The 27,294-nt window shown below is 44.1% G+C and overlaps 1 protein-coding gene across 1 annotated transcript in view; it reads left to right on the top strand.

The window, feature by feature from the left end:
- The first annotated feature begins 4,389 nt into the window (after positions 1–4,389).
- Positions 4,390–27,294, top strand: part of IGFBP4 (insulin like growth factor binding protein 4) — a 65,902-nt gene continuing 42,997 nt past the window's right edge. Inside the window, exon 1 of the mRNA XM_073572631.1 lies at positions 4,390–4,890. Within this exon, the coding sequence (XP_073428732.1) occupies positions 4,545–4,890 (346 nt within the window). The 5' untranslated portion in view covers positions 4,390–4,544. The remainder of the gene's footprint in view (positions 4,891–27,294) is intronic.

Here is a 27,294-nt window from a genome sequence, read left to right on the forward strand (position 1 = left end):
CACACACAGAGTATGAGGTCCCCCATAGTATCATGATCCCTCTCCAACTGACCCTTTCAAACAGTATGATGTGCCCATAGCTCCCCACATGATGCCCTGACAGTACACTCCCCACTTACAGTATAGTTCCGCCATAGAACATTTCCCCATACACAGAATGATGCCTCCACATCACACGACCAAATAGTCACCCCCACGCAATGTGATGCCCTCACAGTCTTCCCAACACATTATGATTCTCCCACACAGTCTGATGCCCCCCATTTCTGCCACACAGTGCGAAATCCCTACTTTGTCCCCCCAACACAATATGATGCCCTCACATGCAGTATACAAACCTGGAAAACCACTTTAAATCCAGTCCAATCCTGTCTGCCATTAGGTCACTCTCCCATTGCTGTGGGGTACTCGGTACCGGGCCGGTGTCACCAGAATGTGTCACAGCAGCGGTGACCTGGTCCATGGCCCTGGGCGCCCAATTTATAGGAGAAGTTTGAATGGTGGAATGTAGTTGATTAAATGAATAGTTCGTGACGCCACCTGTGGTGTTCGGCAAGTGAGATGTTAAGCCGACGCTACATGCAGATCCACTGGGACTGATGGTATGGTGCAGCAAAGATGTAAAAGCTCCCCACAGGTGAAGCTGTAGTCCCAGGGCAGTGTAGATGTGGTTGGCACGGGGATGTAGCAGTGCCGGAAGGGTAGGAAGCAGACAAAGACACAGCATGGTGCAATTTCTGTACCTTTACTTGATAAATGCAGTCCAGGGTCCTGATTACAGATGGTACCGGAGCAGGCTAGCCTGGAAGCAGCTCAGGATTCTCTCTCAGCAGATGGGCTGTGTAGTCTCCTTCCCTAGCGCTTATTTGAGTGAAGTACTTCTAGAACTGAGTTACACTGAAGTTCCTCCTAATTCTCTTCTACTAGCACTCCTCGTATGGCAGACAGCTGTAGCCGCTATTCCTCTCTTGGCTCACTCCGTGCTGTTGTGCCTCCGAGTCTTAGATGGGGGTAGGGCATTTACAGCCTCCTACTCCTCTGGTGTCTGTTGCAGGACCATTAGTATCCGTACAACCGTGGAGACCAGGCTCCAGTTCATGCGCTCTCACTGGGAGGGAGCTCTCTTTCCTCAGCTCAACCTCCAGCTTCTCTCCACACGTCTACACACGTGGCCCTCCTCACACTAACTGACCACTCCTCCCTCTTGGCCCTCAGAGAGCACTCTTCCCTTCAATTCCGGTTCAGAGTCCCCCCTGCTGGCCTGGAGTGGAACTGTGTTGCATGTATAGGTTAACTGCGAGAGAGACCCTTCACTGCTTCCAAGCCTGGCATTACCCTCCCTGGAGGAAGGCAAAGCCACTGTGGTGGCCATATTCCTGGGGGCGCCACACAGTATCCTTGCAAAAATTGAATAGGCTCTCCCAGACTCTGATATAATGCCTCCCATCACATAATTCAAGTGGAAGCCAATCATAATTACAAATTTGGATGGGTCTCAACTGAGAGAATAACTGTACCATAAGCAAACATACCGAGGCTGCTGGAGAAGGGATGTGACATCAGAAGAAAACAATCTTCTCAGCTGACTGAGCAGTCATGAACAGTCTCCAGCCTCAGTCCTCTGTGCACACTCAGTTCAGAACATAAATTTATTCCCTTGTCATAGCACTGCTGCTCAGCTCAACTCCAGTATATGTTTACATTACAGCTGCTTTGTCAGTTGAGACACAGGTCTCGGGAGCTGTGTTTCTCCAGCCTCAGTCCTCCTCACACGTGACTAGGATGGTCAGCAGTTTGAGTTATATTACGGGGACCATTTTATCACATTATAATGGAGAACCCCTTTAAAGGTTGCTTTGGTTGCTATGGCTTATTTTGTAACCTGTTGCGGTGGAGATACCACATGAATACCAAAGAGAAATTCTTCCTATGCAAATATTATATTAAGGCCAAAATATGTACTATTATATGCTATGCCATATGCTAACTTATGTTGTAGCTGTTGCGTTTTGCCATGTGATTTTTTGATAGGTATTATTGCTCGCATTTCAGTTGGGCAACCACTGTTATATCTAACTAATGTTTATCGGTGGACAAAATTATGAAGGCTACAGTTCATCAGTGGTGGCTGACTGGCTGCAGCTGTTATGTGACATTGTCTGTGCCAGGAGGGGTGGGGGGGACAGAGGGCTGAGAGTGAGCAGCAGCAGTGGTCCTGGAGATGATGTAAGGGTGTGACAGGGCTGTGATATGCCACTCCCTCTCAAAACAGTGTTTGTACAAAGTGTGTGGTTTTATTGTATATTTGTAACTTGATTAATATGTGGAACTGCGTAGAGTTTTATAGGCACCAATGTGCACGGTTAATGTAATGAACTGTGATAAATGTATAGTGTGATTTATGTATAATATATAGGGAATGTACAGGGTTATGTTTAGGGCATAGGTATAGAATAGAACATAGAGATTAAGTTAGAAATAGCATTGATTCATTTGTGGGCATACTAGATATAGGAAGTAGGAAGTAAATTGCAGACGATAGGATACAGTTAAGTGTTCGGGATCAGCCCCAGCATTGGAAGTGGCAAGGTCAGTTAAAAAGGGCAGAACTTCCTAGTTTTAGCTAGACAGATGAGAGTTGGAGATTACATCTGAAATACATAAAGTGTTAGCAGGATTTCAAGGCCAGAGGGCTGGAGGAAACACAAGAACACAAGAAGTACAGACTGTTTGGCAGTATGAGAATGTCGGCAATTGTCTTCAGTGGACATTTCTGTAACATCCAGGGCCTATGGCCCAAACTAGGCACTGGGAAACATCTCTTATTTCCCTTCCAAAAAGGGGAAGCCAGATGGGAAAGCGCATGAGGGAGATGGGACAGGACTCATCAAATCTGTAAAGCTGGACAGGGGCCGAAGGAGCCATTAAGCAAAGGGGTAGCTCAGGTGGAACAAACAGAATGTAGAAATGTACTGTGCTGTAACTGTAATTGAACTCAAGATGCTAAGTAAACTTGAACTGTTTGTCAAGAAGTGAGTGTCCCTATCATGGGTTTACCATGACAGAGAGGAGCCAGAAGACCGCAGCGTCTGATTTCTCTTACTCATGCACTGATTAGAAACATTTCACCTTCATATTAAATGGTGCAAGTTTCTTTTAGCTGTGCAGGGGTTAATCTGCTCAGTTAAGAGCTCCTGAAAGCTTTCTTGTGTTAAGGCCCTCAGCTGTGCACTGCTAGCCACTCCTATCTCCTATATAATCTGGACTTTGGCTAGCACTCATTGTCAGAGATAACATTTGCAGCATAGCTGTAGGTTGTTAGTGGTTGTTTTTGGAGAAGGCGTTTGGTGGATTTATCTGTAACTCTTGCTAAGTTTTGAGTGTGTGATAATGCTTTTTCTAATATGATTTAACCCATCCCTCACTCCCCGGTACATTCCTCTGCTGTATGAGTGAGTGTATTTGGTATTTTTCATTACCCCTGTTCGTATTACATTGTTAGTCTGGTTGGTGCACTACGGTATACTCCCCTCTTCCCTGGGTGGGGGAAGGGTACTGACTGAGCGCAGATTCAGAAGCTAAGGCAAGGTACGTGGCTCCGACAACTTCACCATTAGAAGTACTCCGGGGAGCAGGGCGAGCTAGGGTGCCCCCTAGCGTTAGGGCCAGGGAAGGAGCCCCTGGTCCTGGACACTCTACAACAGCATCGTGACAGGATCCTGATTTGTGCGCAGATGTTACTGGATCCGGAATCGTGGAGACAGAGGAGGCCTGCAACCGAAACGTGATTGTACTGCACCACACTCACAGCACACGGGAATCAGGACACTTTATTTGTAGGGTACTAGGGTGTGGGAACACTGCAGCCCCTTGCCCTGACTACATCCCTGTGCACCTTACAATGAATATAGAATGTTTTTTTTTACTTTTTGCAGCACCTGTAGTCCTTGATAAAGATTTGTCCAGCAGCGAAAAACCCTTTAAATCTTCATTCTTTTGAACAGTGCAAAAATTTCTTCTTGAATGAAAAACTGCAGCATTCTTGTGCAAAGCTGGTGGAGATCTATTTATAGACTCAAGGCTGCCAAAGGTGCTGCTGCTTAATTAAGGGCGTGAATAGTTATGCTTTCCATTATTTTGACTAGACACAATAAAACCTGGGAAAAAAAGCGTTGTGGGTGTGAAAATGGTTTATTGGTTCTGTATATGAAGCATTATATTTGCTGTCAGCTTTTTCTTTACATATGAATATCTTCCACCTCTCTCCTTTCTCCTACATCTCATGCTGTCCCTCTCTCATTCCCAGTCCTCGCTCTCTCCCCCTTTCTCTGAGCAGGAGTGGCTTACAGCCAGTATAAAGTCCACATCTATGTGCTCAGTGCAGTAAAACCTCAGTCCCCTTCATTCTTGCTATGGAGAGCAGCACAGCTAAGACTACATCATTTCATGTTCCTGTGTGCTAACTCTAAACCAGGCTCCCAGCTGTGCCCTAACTATACCCTCTCATTCACCTTTAACCTTACCGGCAAGCCACACACAGTACAATGCTGGGGCAGTGCCACCTTGCCTTGATCCTGATCTCTTTGGCATCTCTTGGAGGGGCTGATGAAGCCATACAGTGCCCCCCTTGCTCGCAGGAGAAGCTTATTCGTTGTTTGGACCCTGTTGGGTGCCTGGAACTGGTGAGAGAACCAGGATGCGGTTGCTGTGCCACCTGTGCCCTCCAAAAAGGGATGCCATGTGGGGTCTACACTGCCCGATGTGGCTCAGGGCTTCGCTGTTACCCTATGAAAGGTTCTGAAAGACCCCTGCATACCCTTATGCATGGACAAGGGGTCTGCACTGAAATCGGGGAGATAGAAGCCATACAGGGAACGTTCCCAACAGCAGGTGAGAATTAAAAAAACAATAAGCGGAGGGAAACAGTAACTTCATGCAACCTTGTTCTTAACTTGTGACTTTAGGAACTTGCAATTGTCTCTCTCCCACTTCAAAGGCAGGAAATGCCTAAAGGATATACTATAGCACCAAATGAAATTCTTAACTCTTTTAGCCCCCAAATTTCCTAGTATAGCTTATAGCTCATAGCAATGTGTAGCTACCCGCATATGATGTGATGGATGGGAATGAACTAGGGTTGTTTCTCATACCTTACCCTACAGGGTTAATTCTGGAAAAATAATGTCTGCTCTGTAAGACCCTAATCCCAGCTCCACATCTGCATGTATAGTTATAGGATTAAATGACAAGTCGTGTATGGAGGTAGATGAAGCACTGTGGTGGGGATTGAACAATTACACATGAAATTGCATCAACCTTTACAGGCAAATGGAAATTCTTGGAAGATTAAAGAGACAGGTTCATTTTTTATTTCCCTTAGAGAATTAGCACAGCAGTTCTGCATCATATATTATATTCGATCTGCAGAGAATTTACGCAGCAACAGCTACGATGCCTACAACATCTGGACCTCTCAACGAGATGGATACTGCCCCTGTCCCAATTCCTATAGGAATATCCTTTATTGGACATATTATTTGGGTACAATCAAATTTTTTTTTCATCATGTAGGTAGTAGTCACACCAGCAGCACCTGTGGCTGCTTTATATGTACAGTGAAGGAAATAATTATTTGATCCCTTGCTGATTTTGTAAGTTTGCCCACTGACAAAGACATGAACAGTCTTTAATTTTAAGGGAAGGTTAATTTTAACATTGAGATTTAGAATATCAAAAACAAAATCCAGAAAATCACATTGTGTAACTTATATAAATTTATTTGCATTTTGCAGTGAGAAATAAGTATTTGATCCCTCTGGCAAACAAGACTTAATACTTGGTGGCAAAACCCTTGTTGGCAAGTACAGCAGTCAAACGTTTTTTGTAGTTGATGATAAGGTTTGCGCACATGTCAGGAGGAATATTAGTCCACTCCTCTTTGCAGATCATCTCTAAATCATTAAGATTTTGAGGCTGTCACTTGGCAACTCGGAGCTTCAACTCCCTCCATAAGTTTTCTATGGGATTAAGGTCCGGAGACTGGTTAGGCCACTTCATGACCTTAATTTGCTTCCTTTTGAGCCACACCTTTGTGGCCTTAGCTGTATGTTTTGTGTCATTGTCTTACTGTAAGACCCAGCAGCCACAACCCATTTTTAATGTCCTGATGGATGGAAGGAGGTTGTCACTCAGGATTTTACGGTACGTGGCTCCATCCATTCTCCCATTGATGCGGTGAAGTAGTCCTGTGCCATTAGCAGAGAAACACAGCAAAACATAATGTTTCCACCTCCATGTTGACAGTGGGAACAGTGTTCTTTGGGTTATAGGCAGCATTTCTCTTCCTCCAGACACGACGAGTAGAGTTAATGCAAAGAGCTCAATTTTTGTCTCACCTGACCACAGCACCTTCTCCCAATCACTCACAGAATCATCCAGGTGTTCATTGGCAAACTTCAGATGGGCCTGCACATGAGCCTTCTTGAGCAGTGGGACATTGCAGGATTTTAAACATTAACGTTGTAATTAGGGATGGGCGAATCCTGAAATACTTGGAATCGCTAGACTGTAACGAGTCCAAAACTCGCTATTCGTTGCAAGTGTAGTGAGTCCAATGTTAATGAATGGGAATGCGAGTATTGCAGCGATTCCTGTGCTGAGAGAGAGAGAGAGAGAGAGAGAGAGATAAGACTCCTATTTTTTTTCAGAGTTTAATACAAGCAATTCTAGTTTCTTAGCGATTTTGTGTCAGCAGGGGGACACAAAATCGCTAAGACTCCTATTTTTTTTTTTTTTAGAGTTTAATACAAGCAATTCTAGTTTCTTAGCGATTTTGTGTCAGCAGGGGGACACAAAATCGCTAAGAAACTAGGATTGCTTGTATTAAACTCTGAAAAAACTAGGATTGCCATTGATTTGTATTGGACTCGTTACTGTGCGAGTAATCGCTTGGAAATTCGCAGAGTACCGACTCCTGCGAGTCCCCTACTACTCGCAGAGTAACGAGTCCTAACGAGTAGATTCGCCCATCCCTAGTTGTAATGTGTTACCAATGGTTTTCTTGGTGACTGTGGTCCCAGCTGCCTTGAGATCATTAACAAGTACCCCCGTATAGTTTTAGGCTGATTTCTCACCTTCCTCACGATCAAGGATACCCCACGAGGTGAGATTTTGCATTGTGCCCCAGATTGTCGATTGACAGTCCTTTTGTATTTCTTCAATTTTCTTACTATTGCACCAAAAGTTGTCTCCTTCTCACCCAGCATCTTACTTATGGTTTTGTAGCCCATTCCAGCTTTGTGCAGGTCTATGATCTTGTCCTGACATCATTAGAAAGCTCTTTGGTCTTGCCTATGTTGTAGAGGTTAGAGTCTGACTGAGTTTGTGGACAGGAGTCTTTTTTAAAGGTGACTATGTAAGACAGCTTTCTTTAATGCAGGTAACGAGTTGATTATGAGTGTCTAACTGGTCTGTAGGAGCCAGAAATCTTAATGGTTGGTAGGGGATCAAATACTTATTTCCCACTGCAAAATGCAAATAAATTTCTATAATTTATAAAATGTGATTTTCTGGATTTTATTTTTGATATTCTATCTCTCAATGTTAAAATTAACCTACTCTTACAATTATAGACTGTTCATGTCTTTGTCAGTGGGCAAACTTACAAAATCAGCAAGGGATCAAACACTTATTTCCTTCATTGTGTATATATATATATATATATATATATATGTGTGTATCTATAAAACACCGCCTGATTCTATAGGTAGGATTATTTTTTTAAATTATTGAATTTGTGCAGGCATTTCAATACTAGGTATTCATGATTATTCTCATTTTACTGATTATGTCACAATTTGACTTTCATATATCCGCCAATTGCTTTGGAAGGTACCTGGTTGGTTAATAACAAGCATTTTATATGCATTTTTAGGCACGGACCTATGGGATCGTGGATATGTATGATGGGTATATGGGCACGGGACTATGGGATGGAGGATAGTTATAATTTGCTATAACTAACCACAGTTAGTTACTATGCCCGGGCAGTGCCGGGCTCTTCAGCTAGTGTATTTATAGTTTTCTTTTAATCTACCATCTGTAATGCTAGCAGGATTTCCCCCAATATATTTCTAACAGTCCCGTGTGTCTGGTGTAAAGGTGCATTTACACATTAATTAGCTGACCAATTTCTAATAGAGATGAGCAAGTTGATTTGAATGACCCTGGTTCAGCAGCCATGTTAGTGGCTTTGCTCAATGGTTGGGAGTCTTCAAGCCACAATGATGACATCTGCCCCACATATCAGAAGAGGCACCGGGGATTCTGGCCGGTGGGAGGCAGCTAACAGGTCCCTTGTTCAGCAACCATGGACCACTAACTTGGGCAGGATCAGGGTTAGCAAATCGATTTACTCATTTCTTCTGTCCAATCAGACCAAAATTGGCCTGTGTAAATGTCCATTTGATCTGATAAAAAAAAATTTCTTTTGCCAGAAAATTATTAAAAATGTCTGCCAAACCCAGTGATTAAAAATACATGAGACATGCACAAAAGTGTACAGGTCGGTCGGACAGTGTTCACACCACCCAAAGACTGAAACACAAAGAAAAAACACAGTATGACAAACGTGCAAAAATGCTCTGCTGTAAAAAAAATATATATAACAGTAGACAGCAAGTGCTAGTAAAAAGATGATAGTTAAAACAGGGTATTTAGTTGATACGTTTTTTGCAAAAAATGAATACTAAGCCACTCCACGGTATACCCATCTCGGAGCAGTCCTATCTAATGTATTTAAAACCTGATCATGTGAACAGTACCTATACGAGCAGGATTCAGAAAGGCGCTGCCTGATGTGGGCACGCTGTGCAAGACGGCTCTTTATGTGCATGTCTCACGCTTGTGTGGAGTCTCCCAAAGTGGTCACAAAGTATCCGACATTACATAAAATAAATTTACCGACAAGTAAAAGGAGAGACCACCTTACCCATTATTGGAGTCAACTAGGTTTGTTACCAGAGAAAAAAATGAAGTACCTAATGCACGATTCGCTCTTCAAGTCATCATTTTTCTCAAGGGAAGTTTTGGTAACAATAGTACAGACGGCTCTTGCTCGGCTGAGCTCCCTTGGTTTTCTAAGAGAGCGTTGCCACCAGACATGTTTGCTGGTGGCTTTTCTCCTGAACAAAAGGATTGGCAGTCGAAAATCAGACATGCTTATTCCTTAACTGTCACAACAATTCATTGTATAGAGCTCTTACATACACTGGAGTGTCAGATGAACCTGTCGATATCGGTGGTTTCAGCCAACATTAGTCTATTGTGTATAAGGGAGCTTAACACTGCTCTATGCCATACATCTCCAGCACAGGACCATAGCTAGGGGATGGCTTGCACACATGTGGGCCAATGGCAGGTGGCACAGATGAGCTGTATAAGCTTCTCTGAGGCTAAGGCTTTTTTTCACACTGTTTTTTCCCTCCTGCATGCATCAGGAAAATTTCTATTATGAATGACTAATTGACTAATAGAAGGCTGTGATGGATGTGATACTGTGGTATCCATCATACATGGCCATCTATTGCAACAACAAAAATAATACTGTTCACTATTCTGTACATAGCCATGAAGATCCCCAATTCATACTGCCAAATGGAGACAATATTGGCCTTTGCATGGTGAATTGGAGCTTATGGACCTATTTACTGTATGCACCACAACCGTATATGATAAATGAAGAAAAAACAATATGTGTAGTGTGAAAACACTTTAGAGAGGTTGTCCCACGAGATCCCTTTATGGCATATCCGCAGTTTAATGTTATAAATGCTTCTTGGGAGACAACCACTCTAAGGTTGCAAATTAAATCATTTTCGACTAGCTCAGGCCTCCTGCCTATGAATATATATAAGTATCTCTTTGTTTAATCTATACAGCAAATGTCCCTATTTGGCAATTTGCAATGTTGGAAGGTTTGCTGGAGTCAACCCAGAGCTGGATTTTTTTTAACGTCTTTCCTCCAGAAACTTGGCTGTTGTTATCATGCACAAGGCTTCTTACAGCCCAGGACAACGCTGCAGACATCATCTACTTCATAAGGGAAGAATTAGCCTGGTTTGGGATTTGTCACTTATTTAACTGCATTGACAAGGCCTTAGTTAGTCCCATCTCAGAACCTTATCGTCCTCGACACCAACTGGAAAAAATTAAGGGTAGAGATTCCTTAGACATTTTTCATTTTTGCTGAACAGCAGCTTTCCATGCCAATGGGTGTGCTGCGACACATCTCCATCTATATGAATGAGGTTGTGTTATAATTTCCTGCACAGTGAGCGGACGGTGAATTTAGTCAGGATCAAACACACCTGTGTGGTCTAACTGATGGAGGAAACAAGTGCGAATATGATTCTAAAAAAACCCCCAAAACCTCAAGGTCATGGCTATTCCTATTTGCAGAAAGTTTAGAGCACGAACGTCAAATTCTCATGTTATCACGAACTATTGGGCAAAAAAATGTGAAAATTGTATGCATTGTTTCAGGCCTAGGGGTAAAAGTATTTATGTCTTTCTGGAGTGTGTAGGAGGCCAAAATAATCCGTGGCCACAGTATTACTTAGGTCTCTTAGGAGACACCACTGTAGCTGGCTCTATGGACTTACATATAGTATGTCCTCCTAATAAGGAATTGTAGCAATACCTGCTTTGACGTTATCCCGTAGCATAGATGATGTAAAATCCTAGGTTCTTATCAATTTTTCTTATGAATCCAATAATCACGGTTTTCCTTACAAATCAGTTGTGGGAGTAGACTATGTATAGCCACTTAAAATGGTAGCCTGAGATCACAAAAAACAGCCTACATTTTACCAGAAATAGCGCCCCTACTGTCCATATGTAGTCTTGTATTGCGCTGATCCCCATTTACTTAAGGTACTACTCCCACAACTGTGCCATGTGATTTCCAGTCTGACCACCAGGCACCAATACATGCTCACCTGTATGGACAAGAAGTCAGTCTTTGGCTTCCCGAGAACTACAAGAAGACATTATTGCCAAAGATGAGATTAACCCCTTCCTGACATTGATCATACTGGTCAAAAGTTGGATACAGGTATATGGTGCGGCACACATACTGAATCTTCACTATACCTGGCATATACTGGTTATCTTACATAGCCAGCATTTGCCTGTAACAGCAGCACATATTTTTTCACCATGTAAAATACAAAGCCAAACCATAAGTGGTTGGTATCACCGTTATAGTACTGACCTGAAGAAACCAGTAACTTTAGGTATAGCCTGTACAGAAGAGTGGTACTGATGCAAGTTTTTTTTGCTTCTCAGATAAGCCCTATAAGTCCTGCATTCCAGCACTTTTTTAAAGGGTTATTCCCCCCAAAAAATCAATTTTCCCCTATTAACAGGCTAGGGTTAACTTGGTTGCTGGGGTCCAAATGCTGGGACTCCCTAGCAATCCCAAAAAAAAGTGCTCCGAAACCCTGAGAAGACTTCCCTGCCGCTCTTTTGTAAATGGAGCAGAGGTGGGCATGCTTGGCCTCTGCTCCATTCATTGTCAGGACTGACGAGAAGAGCACTCAGCTCTTTGTCCCATGGGCAATGAATGGAGTAGGGGTCGTGCACATCCACTCCATTCAGGACTGGGCTGCAAAGCCCCATTATCAATGTTTCAGAGCCCCGATCTTGGGATCGTTGGTAGTGCCAGCAGTTAGAGCTCCAGGAATTAGCAAGTTATCCATTATTCTACATATAACTTCATATTTTCTTATGATTTGATACAGGAAAGATGTATATCTTTGTACCGTGTCAGCCAGTAGATAGAAGAATATTCAGAATTGAGAGTCCTCAATGGTTGATACCTTTTAATGGCTAACTGAAAAGATGGTAACGCATTGCAAGCTTTCGAGACTACTCAGGTCTCTTCTTCAGATGTTGTATTAGTCCAGCCTGATGAAGAGACCTGAGTAGTCTCGAAAGCTTGCAATGTGTTACCATCATTTCAGTTAGCCATTAAAAGGTATCAACCACTGAGGACTCTCAATTCTGAATATTCTATTTTCTTATGACAATCCCTTTAAAAACATAAACAAGACAGTTATTTCCTAATTTCTTTATCCCCAATTATAGCAGCACTCTCAGGTGTGCAGTGTAATCCCCGAGATTATTGTGTGCCTGACTAGCACTGAATAATGGACCTGGTGTCTGAGGGATTCTCGGTATCTTGTTGTTATTTGCACTTTGGAATTCAATATTTGTGAAAGAATTCAATGTGAAACAGTAAAAGTCAACAGATCATAGAAAGTAAACAGATCAACATGGGGTTCCTGGTACAGAGAGACTCAGCGAGACCGGGAACATGGGCTCGTGTTACACTCACCTACTTACATTGTGGCTGAAATAAGGAAAAGTTCTTTTCTTTTCCAGTATTTGCATTGGTTCTCCCTCAGCCACAAATATCCCAAAGTAGCCTCTAAAAGCCCCTATACATAACTGATAGCTATTCTACAGAGTTAAAGCTATACCCACCCCCCAGTGCACAGGAGCGCACAGCTTGGTTCCTATGAGAAGCCTCCTTTGACATTAATGTGAGATGTGAGGTTGTGGGTTGTAAAAATCACCTAGGAAGGTTAACGATGCAACTCTTTTTTTATTCCATACATCCATGGTTGTACAACAAATCCAGGTAGATGGCCAAAATACAAAGTCCTCAGTCCACAAGTTTCCAATCTGAGAACAGTAGTTCCACTGGTCCCGTACCAGGCGTTACCCACTGTCTCCCAACTCTTGGTTGGCCCACAGCTTTTGGTATCTCCAGCCGGTAAAGTGTGCAGTCACAGCCTATGTTCCTCCAGACGATGGATATCATGACTGTAGCTCATGGATACCCCTCCAGTCAACAATCAATCTTCAAAACTCCATAGATCATCCATCCATCCCAGCTTGAGTCCTCTCCCTTCTAAGCCACTCTAAGGGCCCCATCACACATAGCGACTCACAAGCAATCCCGACAACGATATTAACGTGTCAGGATCGCTGGTGAGTCGCTACATGATTGCTGGTGAGCTGTCAAACAAGCAGCTTCACCAGCGATCAGCACCAGCGACACCGAGCGCGCGGCGTCGCTGTGTACTTTAGTTACCAGCGCGCTGATGCAAGGAGCTGGTAACTAAGGTACACATCAGGTTTCTAAGGGGCGTGCGCCCCTTAGAAACCCTGTGTTTACCCTAGTTACCAGCTCCTGCTCGCTGGTCGCTGGTCTCCCGCCTGTCACACGCAGCGATGCGTGCTGGCCAGCGGGAGACCAGCGACCCCAAAAATGTCCAGAGGTTTCCACAGCGATCAGCGATACTGGCAGGGGGGGCGGTTGCTGATAGCTGTCACACACAGCAATCTCGCTGGTGAGATCGCTGTTGCGTCACAAAACTTGTGACTCAGCAGCGATCTCGCTAGCGAGATCGCTATGTATGACAGGGGCTTAACAACTGTCTGATTCATGCCATGTGTCTTTTTATCCCTCTCCCTTCAACAATTTTCTTTAGCTCACAGAACAAAGCATATTCCATCACATGGGGCTGTATGTGAGACCCCTGTGGTGTCACCTCTCCTGAGTCTACTATCTCCTTCCACACAATGGGCTTAAGGTCCCATCACACTAAGCGGTCTCCTGCTGGCCAGCACGCATCGCTGTGTGTGACAGGCGGGAGACCAGTGATCAGGTGTAAAAAATAATAAAAAAATTAAAAATATAGTTATTCTCACCTTCCGATGTCCCGTTCAGCCATCCCGCCTCTCTCCACGCTCCGGTCCCAGTGATCCTTTGCACGAATGACCACGAGACTTTGTTATCCCTCGAGACTGTGACATCTCGCGGTCATTCTCGCAAAGGATCACTGGGACCGGAGCGTGGAGAGAGGCAGGATGGCTGAACGGGACGTCGGAAGGTGAGAATAACTATATTTTTTATTTTGATTCTATTTTTTACAGGGATGGCCAGCGATGCCGGGCGCTCGGCATCGCTGTGCTGATCGCTGGTGAAACTGTCTGTGTGACAGCTCACCAGCGATCACATAGCGACTTACCAGCGATCCTGACACCTTGATATCGGTGTCGGGATCACTGGTAAGTCGCTTAGTGTGACGGGGCCTTTAGGCTGGCAGAACAACAGATTGATAGGATGATTGCTTTACATGTACCTTTAGCAATCTCCTGTTTGGCCTTAGGTATACATAAGATCCAGCCTGCTCGTCTTCCTCTGCTTACTGTCACTGAATGGAAACATTGATTCCTGAGGATGAACTGACGAGCAAGAAAATCACTAATAAAACAGCAATAAAATATCTAATAAAACATAACAATATCGACACAACCAGTGCTCCATGCTGGAAAAAGTCTCTATCTCTTAGAGCTGTGGACTCCGCTCTACATCCATTCGTGCTATAGTCTTTAGTAAGTGGCCGTATCCTCACATTTACCAAGTCCACACCCTTCTTTTCCCAACATCATTTTTGGGGAGAAAGTCGTGAAACTACTATATGTAATAGACTATTGGACCGATGCTGCTCATATGTATTATTAATTGGTTGCTCTACATTCTGTGCTCACCATCGCCCCCTGTTGCCTAATGTAGGTCGTACAGCCTGCTAACAAGAATGGGGGAAGGGAAGGGACAATAGATGTAAGCATATTTCTGCTTCAGAGAGGTTGTCACTTATAAAACCCATTGAACCCAAAAACTAAGTAGACTATCTTTACTGCCACTATCCACTTTATTATTACAGTAGGGTGTTGGTACATGCTGGGAATTGTAGTTTTACAACAGCAGGGGAGACAAAGCTGTACCCAATCAACAGCAACATGGACATGAAGAAATAAGAAAATAATTTTTAAAGAAACCGTCCAGGCATAACTAATACTGTGTTATGCCTAGGGCAAGGCCGATTGTGGTGGAGCATCATGTGGATTTCCTCTTTGGTTTTCTTTGGAACCTTGCGCCATTCAGCGTCCCTTTGAGCCCCGCTGCAGGCATAACCCAGTCTATGAGATTTTCTGTTAATGTTTCGCTGTATGGTTAAATAACTTCATAAAACTTGATGTACCATACACAGAGATGCTGCTCTATGGAGAGAACAAAATGGGGTTCCTCCATTTTCCGGAAATCCATATATACATGTCCCCTGTAAGTCCGTTACCGTCCCTTCCTTTTGGAAGAGAACCCTGCATTGCCTAAAATCCTAACAATGTTTCATGGCTCTTTAATGCAGCCATTTTTTGTTTTTGCACTTCTGTTCTTTACTCCTCTTCTTCCAAGAGCCATAACTTTGTTATCTTTCCAGGATCCTTTGCAGAACAAATTGTAGTTTTGGATGACACCAAATAATGTAATGAAAAATATAGGTTCCTATTTAATTGAGATAGTGAAAAAATGCTGTGCACCATTTTGGGGGGGTTCATTTTGACAGTGTTCACGGTACCATAAAAACCAGGGAACTTGACTGTACAGAGAAAATATTAACCAATAATTAAAAAAGTCTCATCAATAGGCCACAGCTAGTGTTTCCAAGAAATGTTCCATCTATGAGCTAGACAGTATTTTTTAAAAAATAAATTTGAGCACAAAAAAGATTTGCTAAAAAGAGTGTTGAGGGCGAGGTTGGACTAGGAGGCAAATGCCAAGTTGTCCTGTAGTGTTAATCTTCTGCTGATAAAACACTGGTTGTATTGAAACAGCAACTCACAGTCCAGTAAGTAACACATCCCTGTAATCAGAGTTTCTGCTCCTCCATTATGGTGCTCTCAGATACCATAGCAAAAACCTGCTGACAGATTCCCTTTATTACTGTATATCAGTTGATTCATTTCACTTTGGAAAAGAATCAACAGACATTACATTTTCTAGATGTAAAAGTAATGGCAGATAGCAATGAACGTAAGGCAGTTCTACACATAACAGAAACAGATAAAAATAACTTATTGCATAGGAGTTTTCACGCTCCACAATTATTTAAAGATATTCCTAGAAGTCAGTTTAGTAGATTCCCGAGAATCCGTTCACATGATTCAGATTATGCAGAGCATAAACATATAATAGCTGACAAATTCGTACAAAGAGGATTCCAGAAGAAAAGTATAGAAAAACTAGTCACGAAATAGGGGAAAAAAGATGGGTAGGAATTATAAACACAAAAAAACACAAGATAGTAGCTCTTTGCCTATAATTGTCATGCAAATGTAGTACTTCAAACAATACTTACGGTACATATATGAACTTGCTACAATATGAGGCCGGGGTCACACTGTCGAGGAATACGGCCGAGTGAGAGGCGCTAAAAGCACGCATTACACACGGACAAATGATTCTCTATGAGTTTGCTCCCATCAGCCGTATATTTCTCATCCGTATTCTAGGCTCCGTGCCAATCTCGCCATACGGATGCCATACGGATTACATACGGATGCATACATGCGCAAAATACGCGACCACACCTTGATTACGGATGACATACGGAGCACTGTTTAGGGGCCATTCATCCGTATTATGCATGTAAAATACTGACCGTATTTTGCGTCGGTTAGTGTGACCCCGGTCTGATAGTAACTATGGCAAGCTGTTTAAAGTGCCACTCCACCGTTTGCCTTACTTTTAGCCCTAGAGTGGCGCTTTAAATGCAAGACCCCAGTCATATACTCACCCCTGGCGTCTTCACCGTTTTTCGGCACCTCTCTAGTCTCACGGCGCCATCTTGTGAGCGCAGTTTCTCACTGTCCGGAAGTCAGAAGCTATGCCACAAGCCCTTAATCAAGTCCATGAGAGCCAGAATGAGGCCAGAATGAGGCTCTCATAGGCTTGTATTGAAAAGTGACCTCCTCACAGCTCCATGAAACATGAGTTGCTGGCAAGTCACTTTTTGCCGGAGACTGACAGGAGAGACACTAGAAAACGGTGAGTATGAGAGAGAGCGCAGGGGAATTACATTTGAAGCACCACTCCACTGTATATTTAAACCCACCCCGCAGGAGTGGTGCTTTAAAGAACCTCCATGTTTGCAACATTGATTTTATCCGGGCACATGTTTGAAAACCAAAGATATTAAAACAAATGTTTCTATCTACACATAAATCTTGAACTTTTCTGTGTCTCAGCTGTCAAAATTGTCCAGTTGTTATTAAAGGTAACTATGTTACCCATCCCACGAGTGGCAAAAAAAATCATTATTAAATTTTTTTTTGCTTGCAAAAGTAAACAAGCTATCTACTTACTAAAATGCCCATGTGGGATGGCACACATAGGACAGACATCAAGGACAGTTAAAGTTGGCCTAGCAGAACATCTTTGTGCAATTAGAACATTTGGACAAAAAACTAAAGATAAAGTAAAAAACCATAGGGGGTTAAGTAAATAGGCAAAAAACATGGAGAAACAACAGTAGTACATATTAAAAAAAATAAACATCAAGTCTGTGAACTTAAATGGACGTTGTTAGATGAAATAATGAAGCATAATCAAGAAGGACTAGAGGTCCCGCTACTAAGAAGGGAGGCATATTGGATATATGCACTATATACGACATACAGTATATCATGAAGGGGATAAAGGGACTCTGTCAGCTGAGAATGACTGGACAAACTAAGTCCTGCCGCTCTGTGCATCATGGAGGGGCAAAACATTTATATACACCTTCACACGTACTTGTTTTCCTTTCATTCCTACACCCATCTTCTTTGATTGACAGATCTGACTTCATAGGGCCAGGGAAGGGTGGAGATGGATGGAAATCAAGCAGCATGGAAGGTGTATATAAACGATTGGCTCCACCATGCTGCACCGAGCACTGTGCTTGGTTTGATCAGTCATTCTTTGCTGGCAGAGCCTCTTTAAAGGAAACCTGTCACTTGATTCATACTGTCCAAGCTACCATGAAGCAGAGCATGGCTGTGTGATGTGTACTGTCTATGAAACACTTCTGTGTCTCAGAGAAAATAGTATATAAAAATAGAAAAATTTAGAAGATATGGATGGGGACCATAGGTAGAGATATTAGTCCAGTGTAGCCCCCGGGCGGCATTTTCCAGCTTTGCTGCATGTGACTGACAGGTCTTTCGCTAAGTATACACATGGGAGAAACCTGTCAATGAATTGCAGCAGGATAAGGAGAAGTCAGTCATATGCAGCTCCGGACTAGTCTCAGGCTATGGTGCTAGCCAGCTCTTTCGAGGATATTTTCTATGACAAATATACCAGGCTGCAGTCGTGCTTCCAGGCTCGGATTCATGCTACCTGTGGTTTTGGGCAGCACAAATCTAGTGACAGGTCTCCATTAATGGTTGAATTGACCTATAGTTTACATAGATTGAGAGAGACCGTTTTCTTCCTACTGGAGGAAAGCTAAATTACTTACTACCGTAGTCAGAAGATACTACAGCACGGTGGCTCAGTGGTTAGCACTGTTTTTTTGCAGCGCTAAAGGCCTGGGTTCAAATCCCACAAAGGACAACATCTGCAAGGAGTTTGTATGTTCTCCCCTTGTCTACGTGGGTTTCCTCCGGGTTCTCCGGTTTCCTCCTTCGTTCCAAAGACGTATTGATAGGGAATTAGATTGTGAGCCCCATCGGGGACAGAGATTACAATATCTGTAAAGCACTGAGCAATATGATGGTGTATATGATAAGTAAGCATAATAAATTAATGTAACAATGTAAGGCTAGTTTCACACTTGCTTTTTTTTGCAGCGCGTTTTTCCCGCAAAAAAACGCATTGAAAAAACGCATACAAAAGCATACAACTGCTGCGTTTTTTTCAAGCATTTTTATGAGCATGCATGAAAAAAACGCAGCGTTTTTATGCGTTTGTAAGCGTTTTTAGTGCGTTTTTACCGCGTTTGCGTTTTTTCCAAACATTAGGTGGCCCCTCACACTAACCCAAACCATGACTTTACTAACCCTAACCCTAACCCTTAACCAAACCATACCCTAACCCTAACCCTTAACCAAACAATACCCTAACCCTAACCCTAACCCTTAACCAAACCATACCCTAACCCTAACCCTAACCCTTAACCAAACCATACCCTAATCCTAACCCTAACCCTGACCCTGACCCTAACCCTTAACCAAACCATACCCTGATCCTAACCCTAACCCTGACCCTGACCCTAACCCTAAACCCCTTAACTAACCCTAACTCTAACCCAAACCCCTAAATTCCATTGTCTAAACTAATGTTAAAAAAAAAAAACGCATGTGCAAAAAAACGCATACATAAGCATGCCAATGCGCACGTATGCGCATCCATAGGCTATAATGGCCATTTTTAGCGCAAAACGTGCGCATACGTGCGCATGCGCTTTTTTGCAGGGCCAAAAAATGCAACATGCTGCGTCTGGAAAATACAAACGCACACCCCAAAAAAACGCAGCGCATGAAAATCGCATACGTGCGCATGCCAGCACGCAGGTATGCCCACCCATATTAAATATAGGGGGAAAAAACGCATGCGCAGGTATGCGTTTTTTTCCAGCACAAAAAAACGCAAATGTGAAACCAGCCTAAGGGGGTGAAGAGGAGGAGGAACCTAAGTGGGGTTACCTCTCCTGCTCTGTGTCCGGAACCACCTGGCCAGGCAGCAGCGTTTCCTGGGGAAAGGTAAACAGACCTGGACCAACCCTTCCCTGTGACTGTGGGGGGGGGCAGGGACCCGTTAGAGGGGGCTGCGCGCAGGAAGCAGAAGGCAGTCAGGGCGCAAAAGCACAGCGTGGCAGAGAGAAAGGGCTGCGAGCTGCACCACTTCCCTGGAGAGAGAGAACCCTCCGACTGAGGACTGAGACAGACCGGCAGCACGCAGTGAGCACCCTATGTGAGAATGTGGACCCACCAGACTCCTCTGACAAGTCTGAGACCGATGCTTGTGCCTGCAGACCCAGCGTGCGCAGTGACAGACCCAGCATGCGCAGTGACCGACCAGAGCCCCTGAGATAAGTAGCTGAACTGACCAAGGAGCGTGGTAATGTTCCTGCGGAGACACATACTGAGTGTGGACTTGAGACTAAGAGCTGTGAGAGCAGGACCCCTTCTCACTGCCCAGTGCCCTATTGTTTACCCCAGAGGTCGTTTCTTCTTCCTGGACAGAGACTTGAGAGACTGCATGTGCCGCTGTTGATGGTGCCATCGTTGGAGAACTAAACCCTTCAATCAAGCCTTCTTCAGACTGATAAGTTTATTCTGCTTTCGTTTATTACTTTAAATACCGTATTACCGTGGAGTGAATATCATTGTAAATTAACCCTTTAACTCTTGGTGTGTCTCAGATTCATGGCGACATCCTCCGTACCTGCAGGTTATTACAAGTGGCGTAGTCGGCAGGATGTCGCACAACGGCGTGGAGGTGGCAGATCAAGCTGTTGGGGGAGTCCCCAGGTCTAGCATCTCTCTGGCAGCCATGTTAAATAATTTGCCAAAATTTTCTGGGAACAATGTTATGTGGAGTTGGACAGAGCGCAGAGATAGCAGTGATGGCCCTGGAGGGGGAGGCACGGGACTCTGTCATGCTTAGACCCCCCAGGCGAGAGATACCCTGAGTAAAGTTCTACTTATACTTGAGGAGACGCATGGGGACCCCCCACTGATGTAGGGGAACTGCACATGCGAGTGTTACACCTGGTTCAAAGAGAGGGGGAGACGGTGACACAGTTTATCAATGCCCTGCAGGAACTCCACACTGCCATTATCCGGAAGGACTGCAGGACGGCATAGGCGTAGGGCCGATTGACACTGTGCTGCGAGACCAGCTGGTGACGGGTTTGCGTGACGTGATGATGAAGCAGACACTGCGAGAGCGCATGCCGGTAAAGCCAAGCATGACTTTCTCTGAGGTCGGGAGTGAGGCGCGCACGCAGGAGCAAGGAGTGATAGTGACGGTGGGGAAGGTCCGGAGCGGGGAGGTAGCCGCCACCACAGCCACTGCCCCCCCAATGGGTGGAAGACTTGAGGAAGGAGATTAAACAGATCCGTGAAGAATTGGCTGAATCCAAGAGAACCCCTGTCATAGAGTCCAGTCCACTGGTGCGAGACAGAGAGGCCGCCCCTCAAGGTGAGGCTAGTGTCCCTCCAGCGAAGAGGACCTCCCGCGTGTTACAACGGTGGAGAACCCAGCCATATAGCTAGGTGGTTCAACCAGTGGAGCCGACCTTTCCAGCAACATCCCTTAAACTAGACGGCTCCGAGCTTGCGGGGCGCCGCCCAGAGCCTGATAATTTGAGAAGGAGTAATGAAAGTCCCACCAACCTCGTTTTCATGTGTACCTTGGTCTGGGCCGAGATAAACGGCCGAGCAGTATGTTGCCTAGTAGACACTGTCTCTCAGGTTACTACCATGCCTGAAGGATATTTCGTCCGGCACTTCACGGAGGAGATACGGCCAGAATGGGGGTGTTGCTTTTCCCTGCGTGGAGTGAATATCCTTGTAAATAAACCCATTAACTCTTGGTGTGTCTCAGATCCGTGGCGACATCCTCCGTACCTGCAGGTTATTACAACCGTAATGGTCTTCTTTGGAAATATTAACAGACCGGTTATATTTGATATTGTTGCAATTTTTTTGCCATGGGAAATCAATGAGGTTGGGGACATAGCGCCCAGGCCTAAAGGGCATATGATTGGCCTGGTTATTTCTGTTCAATGCTGTCTATCATTCAGTTAATACATGTGTCATAATGTAGTGGATTGCGGTTGTCATAGGCAGCAGAGCAGAGTTGGCCATTAGGACATCTCGTCATGATCACAAAGTGTCATCGGTGGAATAACAAAGCAGTGCAGGTAAATCATGTGAGGCTGGGGGGTGCAGCTCTGGGACATCTGTAGTATGTCAGCCACGCAGGACGAGGCCTGGGTAACATTTTAGTACAGGACGATGACTGAAACTGTTACCAAATAAGATGATGAAATAAATAGGAGCTAAACATACCCGGGCATTACAGACAGCGTCGTGTCAGGGAGCACTGTACTGAGCAGAACCAGAGCTGGAAAAGTTAGAAAAGAAATATCCCCTAATGTGCTCAGTGTTATTCCGAGCGCGCTAATGTTTTATGTGACTGATAATAGATGGCCGCTGGGTCCAGAGTCCTGGCTGTGAGATGTGGGAAAGACACTTTAGACTGTGTAAATCTAGATGATGTTAAAATGGCCACAATGGCACACGCTGGATGATACAGTTGGTGCATCTGTGCACGTTTACGCCACCTATTAGTTGGTTTAATTTAAGTTTGTACCCAAATCTTGGCACATGTTGGTGCTTGGTGTCGCATCTCAATGGCCCTTTCCAGTAAAGCCATGCCCTAATTATGCCTGCCCATGCTACCTTGTCTGAAAATGGCGCCAAAAAATGTCTAAGGCACATAAGTGTGGTTTATTCCATGTAAAATAGATTTTAGTGTAAATTGCACTAGACTTCTCAACATTTACCTTAGTAAATCTCTCCCATTGTGTTCGCTTTAGTAAGATCCATGGGCTCCTGAAACGGATGGATAAAAAGAACAATGGATGCTTAAAGGGGTTGACGCCTATCAGAAACGTTTTTTCTGTATTCTCCATTAGTATTAAAAATATATTGTGCTTTACTCACTTTCCCCAGGTCTGGCTCTGCATCTGTGCCCCAGTGTCTGTTATGTCTGCAGTGCTGACATCATATCCACAGAGTTGGAGACAGTTACTGAGCTCAGCGGCACGGAGCTGTTTAGCTTACTAATTGGCTGCCGCGCTGTCGACCTCATGTCAGCACTGTAGATAACAACAGACACTAGGAATAGCTGCAGAGATTCAATGATGGACCCGGGGATGGTGGAAAAACTTTTCTGAAAGTCGACATCCCCTTTAACATGGATGAAACTCTGTGTCTCCATAGGTTCTTGTGGCCACTACCCCAATATTTTGCATGGTTGCCTAATCACTAACAGCTGCAAAGGTGCCGCGCCCTATAAAACGCAACTTGATGGTCAAAACAGTCTCATTCCATGTCCCTTTTAATAAGGGGTGCTGTCTTTTATGTGCCCTACATAAAGGGGTTGACCATTTTTAAAAAACCTTAATACATTGGCACAGTTTGTAATAAAAAGCTATTTTCACCTTCCCCAGGTCCAACGCTGAGTCTCTGCCGCTGGTCCCGGTGTCTGGTATTGGCTGCAGTGCTGATGTCACTCAGTGAGTTCGGCGGCCCTGAGTGGGTTATTCCATCTGCATGGCAGAGCCCTTGAGCTCACTCATTGGCGGCCAAGTTATCGACATGACGTCAGCGCTGCAGCCAATATCAGACACTTTGAGCCTCGGCTAAGACTCATTGATGTACCTGGGGATGGTGAGTAAAGAATGGTTTGCTTGCTTTTTATAACAAAATTGCACCTGGGAGCAAGATTTTTTGAAAGCGAACAACCCCTCTAAAGTGGTTGTCCCACCAAAGCAACTTATTATCTATAAGTTAGGCGAAGCGTGCCTGATCACTGGGGATCCCACTGCTAGGACTCCCACCACACCCAATAATATAAGAATGGAGCCCCCAGATTGAACTTAGGCTAATTTCACACTTGCTTTTTTTTGCAGCGCGTTTTTCCCGCAAAAAAACGCATTGAAAAAACGCATACAAATGCTGCGTTTTTTTCAAGCATTTTTATGAGCATGCATGGGAAAAAAAAGCAGCGTTTTTATGCGTTTGTATGCGTTTTTAGTGCGTTTTTACCGCGTTTGCGTTTTTTTCCAACATTAGGTGGCCCCTCACACTAACCCAAACCATGACTTTACTAACCCTAACCCTGACCCTAACCCTAACCCTTAACCAAACCATACTAACCCTAACCCTAACCCTGACTCTAAACCCTAGCTAACCCTAACCCTAGCCCTAAACCCCCTTAACTAACCCTAACTCTAACCCAAACCCCTAAATTCCATTGTCCAACTAATGGTAAAAAAAAAAACGCATGCGCAAAAAAACGCATACATAAGCATGCCAATGCGCACCCATAGACTTATAATGGGTGTCTTGCTGTAAAAAAACGCATTGCGCGCGCATGCGTTTTTTTGAGGCAAGTCGGACGCCCAAAAAATGCAACAGGATGCATTTTGTGCGCCCGAGCGCATACCGCAAAAAAACGCATGCGCGGAAAAACGCATACAAACGCATGTGTATGCGCACATAAGCGCATCCCATGCAAAGTATAGGGAAAAAAACCGCATGCGTTTTTTAGTGCTAAAATCCCGCGAAAAAAAACGCAAGTGTGAAACCAGCCTTAGTGATGGCCATACGATCACTTTTTTTAAAGTTTATGGACAAATATAGCTGAGCATAGTAATTGGCTGTCACCATCAGTCCTGGAGACAATAGACTGGTACTGCGCATGTGCATCGCTCTAATCAGTGAACTCCAGAGCCCCATCTAGATTAGTTAGGGTCCCAGCCAACGATCACACACTATTTACCTATCCTGTGGGGTACCATATTTAGGTGGGACAACCCAGGGAAGTTAGAGACCTCACTAGGACAAAGTATTGTAAGCCCTACTATAGTGGCAGCAGAGCAGTTTTGCTATACTTGGGACAAGCAGGTCTGTAGCAAGAGACTCCCTGCGCCAAGAGTGCAGAGTGGCAAGGTGGTGGAAAGTGAGGCGCCAAGGGTCCAGAGTGGGTGGAAAGTGAGGCACTGAGAGTCCAGAGTGGGTAGAAAGTAAGGCGCCAAGAGTCCAGAGTGAGTCGAAAGTGAGGCGCAAAGAGTCCAGAGTGGGTAGAAAGTGAGGGCCAAAGAGTCCAGAATGGGTGGAAAGTGAGGCGCCAAGGGTCCAGAGTGGGTGGAAAGTGAGGCACCGAGAGTCCAGAGTAGGTAGAAAGTGAGGTGCCAAGAGTCCAGAGTGGGTGGATGGAAAGTGAGGCGCCAAGAGTCCAGAGTGGATGGAAAGTGAGGCGCCAAGAGTCCAGAGTGAGTGGAAAGTGAGGCGCAAAGAGTCCAGAATGGGTAGAAAGTGAGGTGCCCTGAGTCCAGAGTGGGTGGAAAGTGAGTGTTCCTGCAGCATATTCTGAGTCTGGGTGGGAAATGGAGTGATGGTGCATTGTAGAGAGTGAGCTCTGAGAGAGATAAGGGGAAATGGACCATAACTTGAAGAAAAATGCAACAACCTTAAATCGATTCTGTCATTTGGTCAACAGTGGCCAGTTTTTGATTTTTCTTGTTCCGCTACTCTCCCGAGTATTCCACTTTTTAAAATATATAATCCGTCATGCGGTTCCAGAGATATCACCCACTTTATTTAGTGCTACTTTTTATGCTACTTCCAAGGGGTGTGACACACAGGGTGATACTAGTGAATACTGTGGCCATGCCCTCTTGGTAAAAAACATAAAAATCAGCACCAAATAAAAAGGCCTATATCTCTGATACAGAGGCCAAGAATTTCATAAAGGAGCAACATTATGTTTTGGAAGCGACTCTTTTCATGAAATGTTCACGTGGATTCCACAGAGAGATAAAGGGTGACATAATTCAGGGAACTACAGTAGGAGAATTACAGGGATTATGTGAAATATTTGCTAGAGAGCAGATAATACTGCCATTAACCTACTCAACTTTCAAAATCAAGAGGTAAAGGTCTTGCTGGGTGGAACCTTAGGTCTCACCGTAAGCAGAAAATTCCAAGTGCCCATCAGGAACAATCATAGGTTAAAAAATATCCTTTGTTTTATTGCTTAAAGGGAACCTGTCAGCAGTTTTGGCCGCTATAAGATGCAGCCGCCGCCTTTCAGGGCTTATCTACAACATTCTATAATGCTGCAGATAAGCACCCCATCTGACCTGCAAGATAAGAAAAATATGTTTTATTATACTCACCCGGGGGTCGGTCTGGTCCGATGGGTGTCGCAGGTCCAGGTCTGGCACCTCCCATCATCTTACGATGCCGCTCTCCTACTTGCTTCGTTGCTCCCCGGCATCGCACTCCTGCGCAGGCGTACTTCTCTGTCCTGTTGAGGGCAGAGTATAGTACTGCAGTGCGCAGGCGCTGGGAAAGGTCAGCGAAGCCCTGCGACACCCATCAGACTTGTCTGTACTGGACCGCCACCCGGGTGAGTATAATAAAACTTATTTTTCTTATCTTGCAGGTTGGACCTGGGGCTTATCTACAGAATTATAGAATGCTGCAGATAAGCCCTGAAAGGCAGTGGCCGCATCTTATATCGGCCAAAACTGCTGACAGGTTCCCTTTAAGAAAGGTAGTGTTATAGAGATGTGGCCACACTGCAGAGTAGCAAACCTACGCCTGTCAGCATTATGCCTTAGTATTCGTATATTAGATGTAGCTCATGTTTGTAATGAAATCATAATTTTAACTATTTAAAGGGAAAAACATATAAAATCATTAGGAGCATAGATATATAAGGCTCAAGAACACGCAAATGTATTGTTGAAAATAAATCACTAGTGATAGTTTAAATCAGGCCTTACTTTCTTGATCCTGGTTTCCATTTTAAAGATCCACATATTTTCTCTAGTAAGTGGTTTATGTCTTTGGTAACTGCCCCAGTGCGGTTTGTGGACTGTTTTCAATACCCTAAACCTGGATATAGCTAGAACACGGTCAGTGTTGGATTGGGTGCCAATGGACCACCGTAACCAACTCCAGGGCCCCACTTTTCAAATGTGACATTATCCTCAATCACAAATTTCTATAATAATGAACTGGGCAGATTGTTACATGAATAGGATGTCGCCTTTATCTGTACATCGTTCCAATTATCTCTTTATAGTGTATACTAAAATCAGATACACAGGCAATGCACGAATTCTTGTGGAGGAGGCTATTACTATCTGTACAAGATGCTACATTCCAGGCTCTGTTCAGGAACCAATTAGAGGAGCCTCTATGTTTGAGTCTTGTACACACTGTTGGACTCATTGTTGCATTATTGCATGTGTCTTGGGGATTTTTTGTTCTTTTTTTTTTGTTTGCACAAAATTCATCTTTCACTTGCACCATTTTTAAGTTTGTTTTATATGTGTTGACCTGCATTTTTATTTTAGTTCTCTACTATGGCTGTGATTTAGGGTTTCCAGATATTTTTGCTTAATCTATCACGTGCGACTTTGCAGAAAGTCACAAAAATTGTGTCAAATGTGCTCTAGTCCTCTTGGAGTAAATGATTTTATGAACACCAGTTATTTCTGATAATTTTTATTTTTTTTTCATTTCAAATATTTGCAAAACCATGCAACTTTTTTCACTAAAAAGTATCAAAAATAGTTAAAGACAGGG

Source organism: Dendrobates tinctorius, unplaced genomic scaffold (assembly GCF_039654945.1).
Source record: "Dendrobates tinctorius isolate UK_male_01 unplaced genomic scaffold, ASM3965494v1 ptg000032l, whole genome shotgun sequence".
Classification (NCBI taxonomy): domain Eukaryota; kingdom Metazoa; phylum Chordata; class Amphibia; order Anura; family Dendrobatidae; genus Dendrobates; species Dendrobates tinctorius.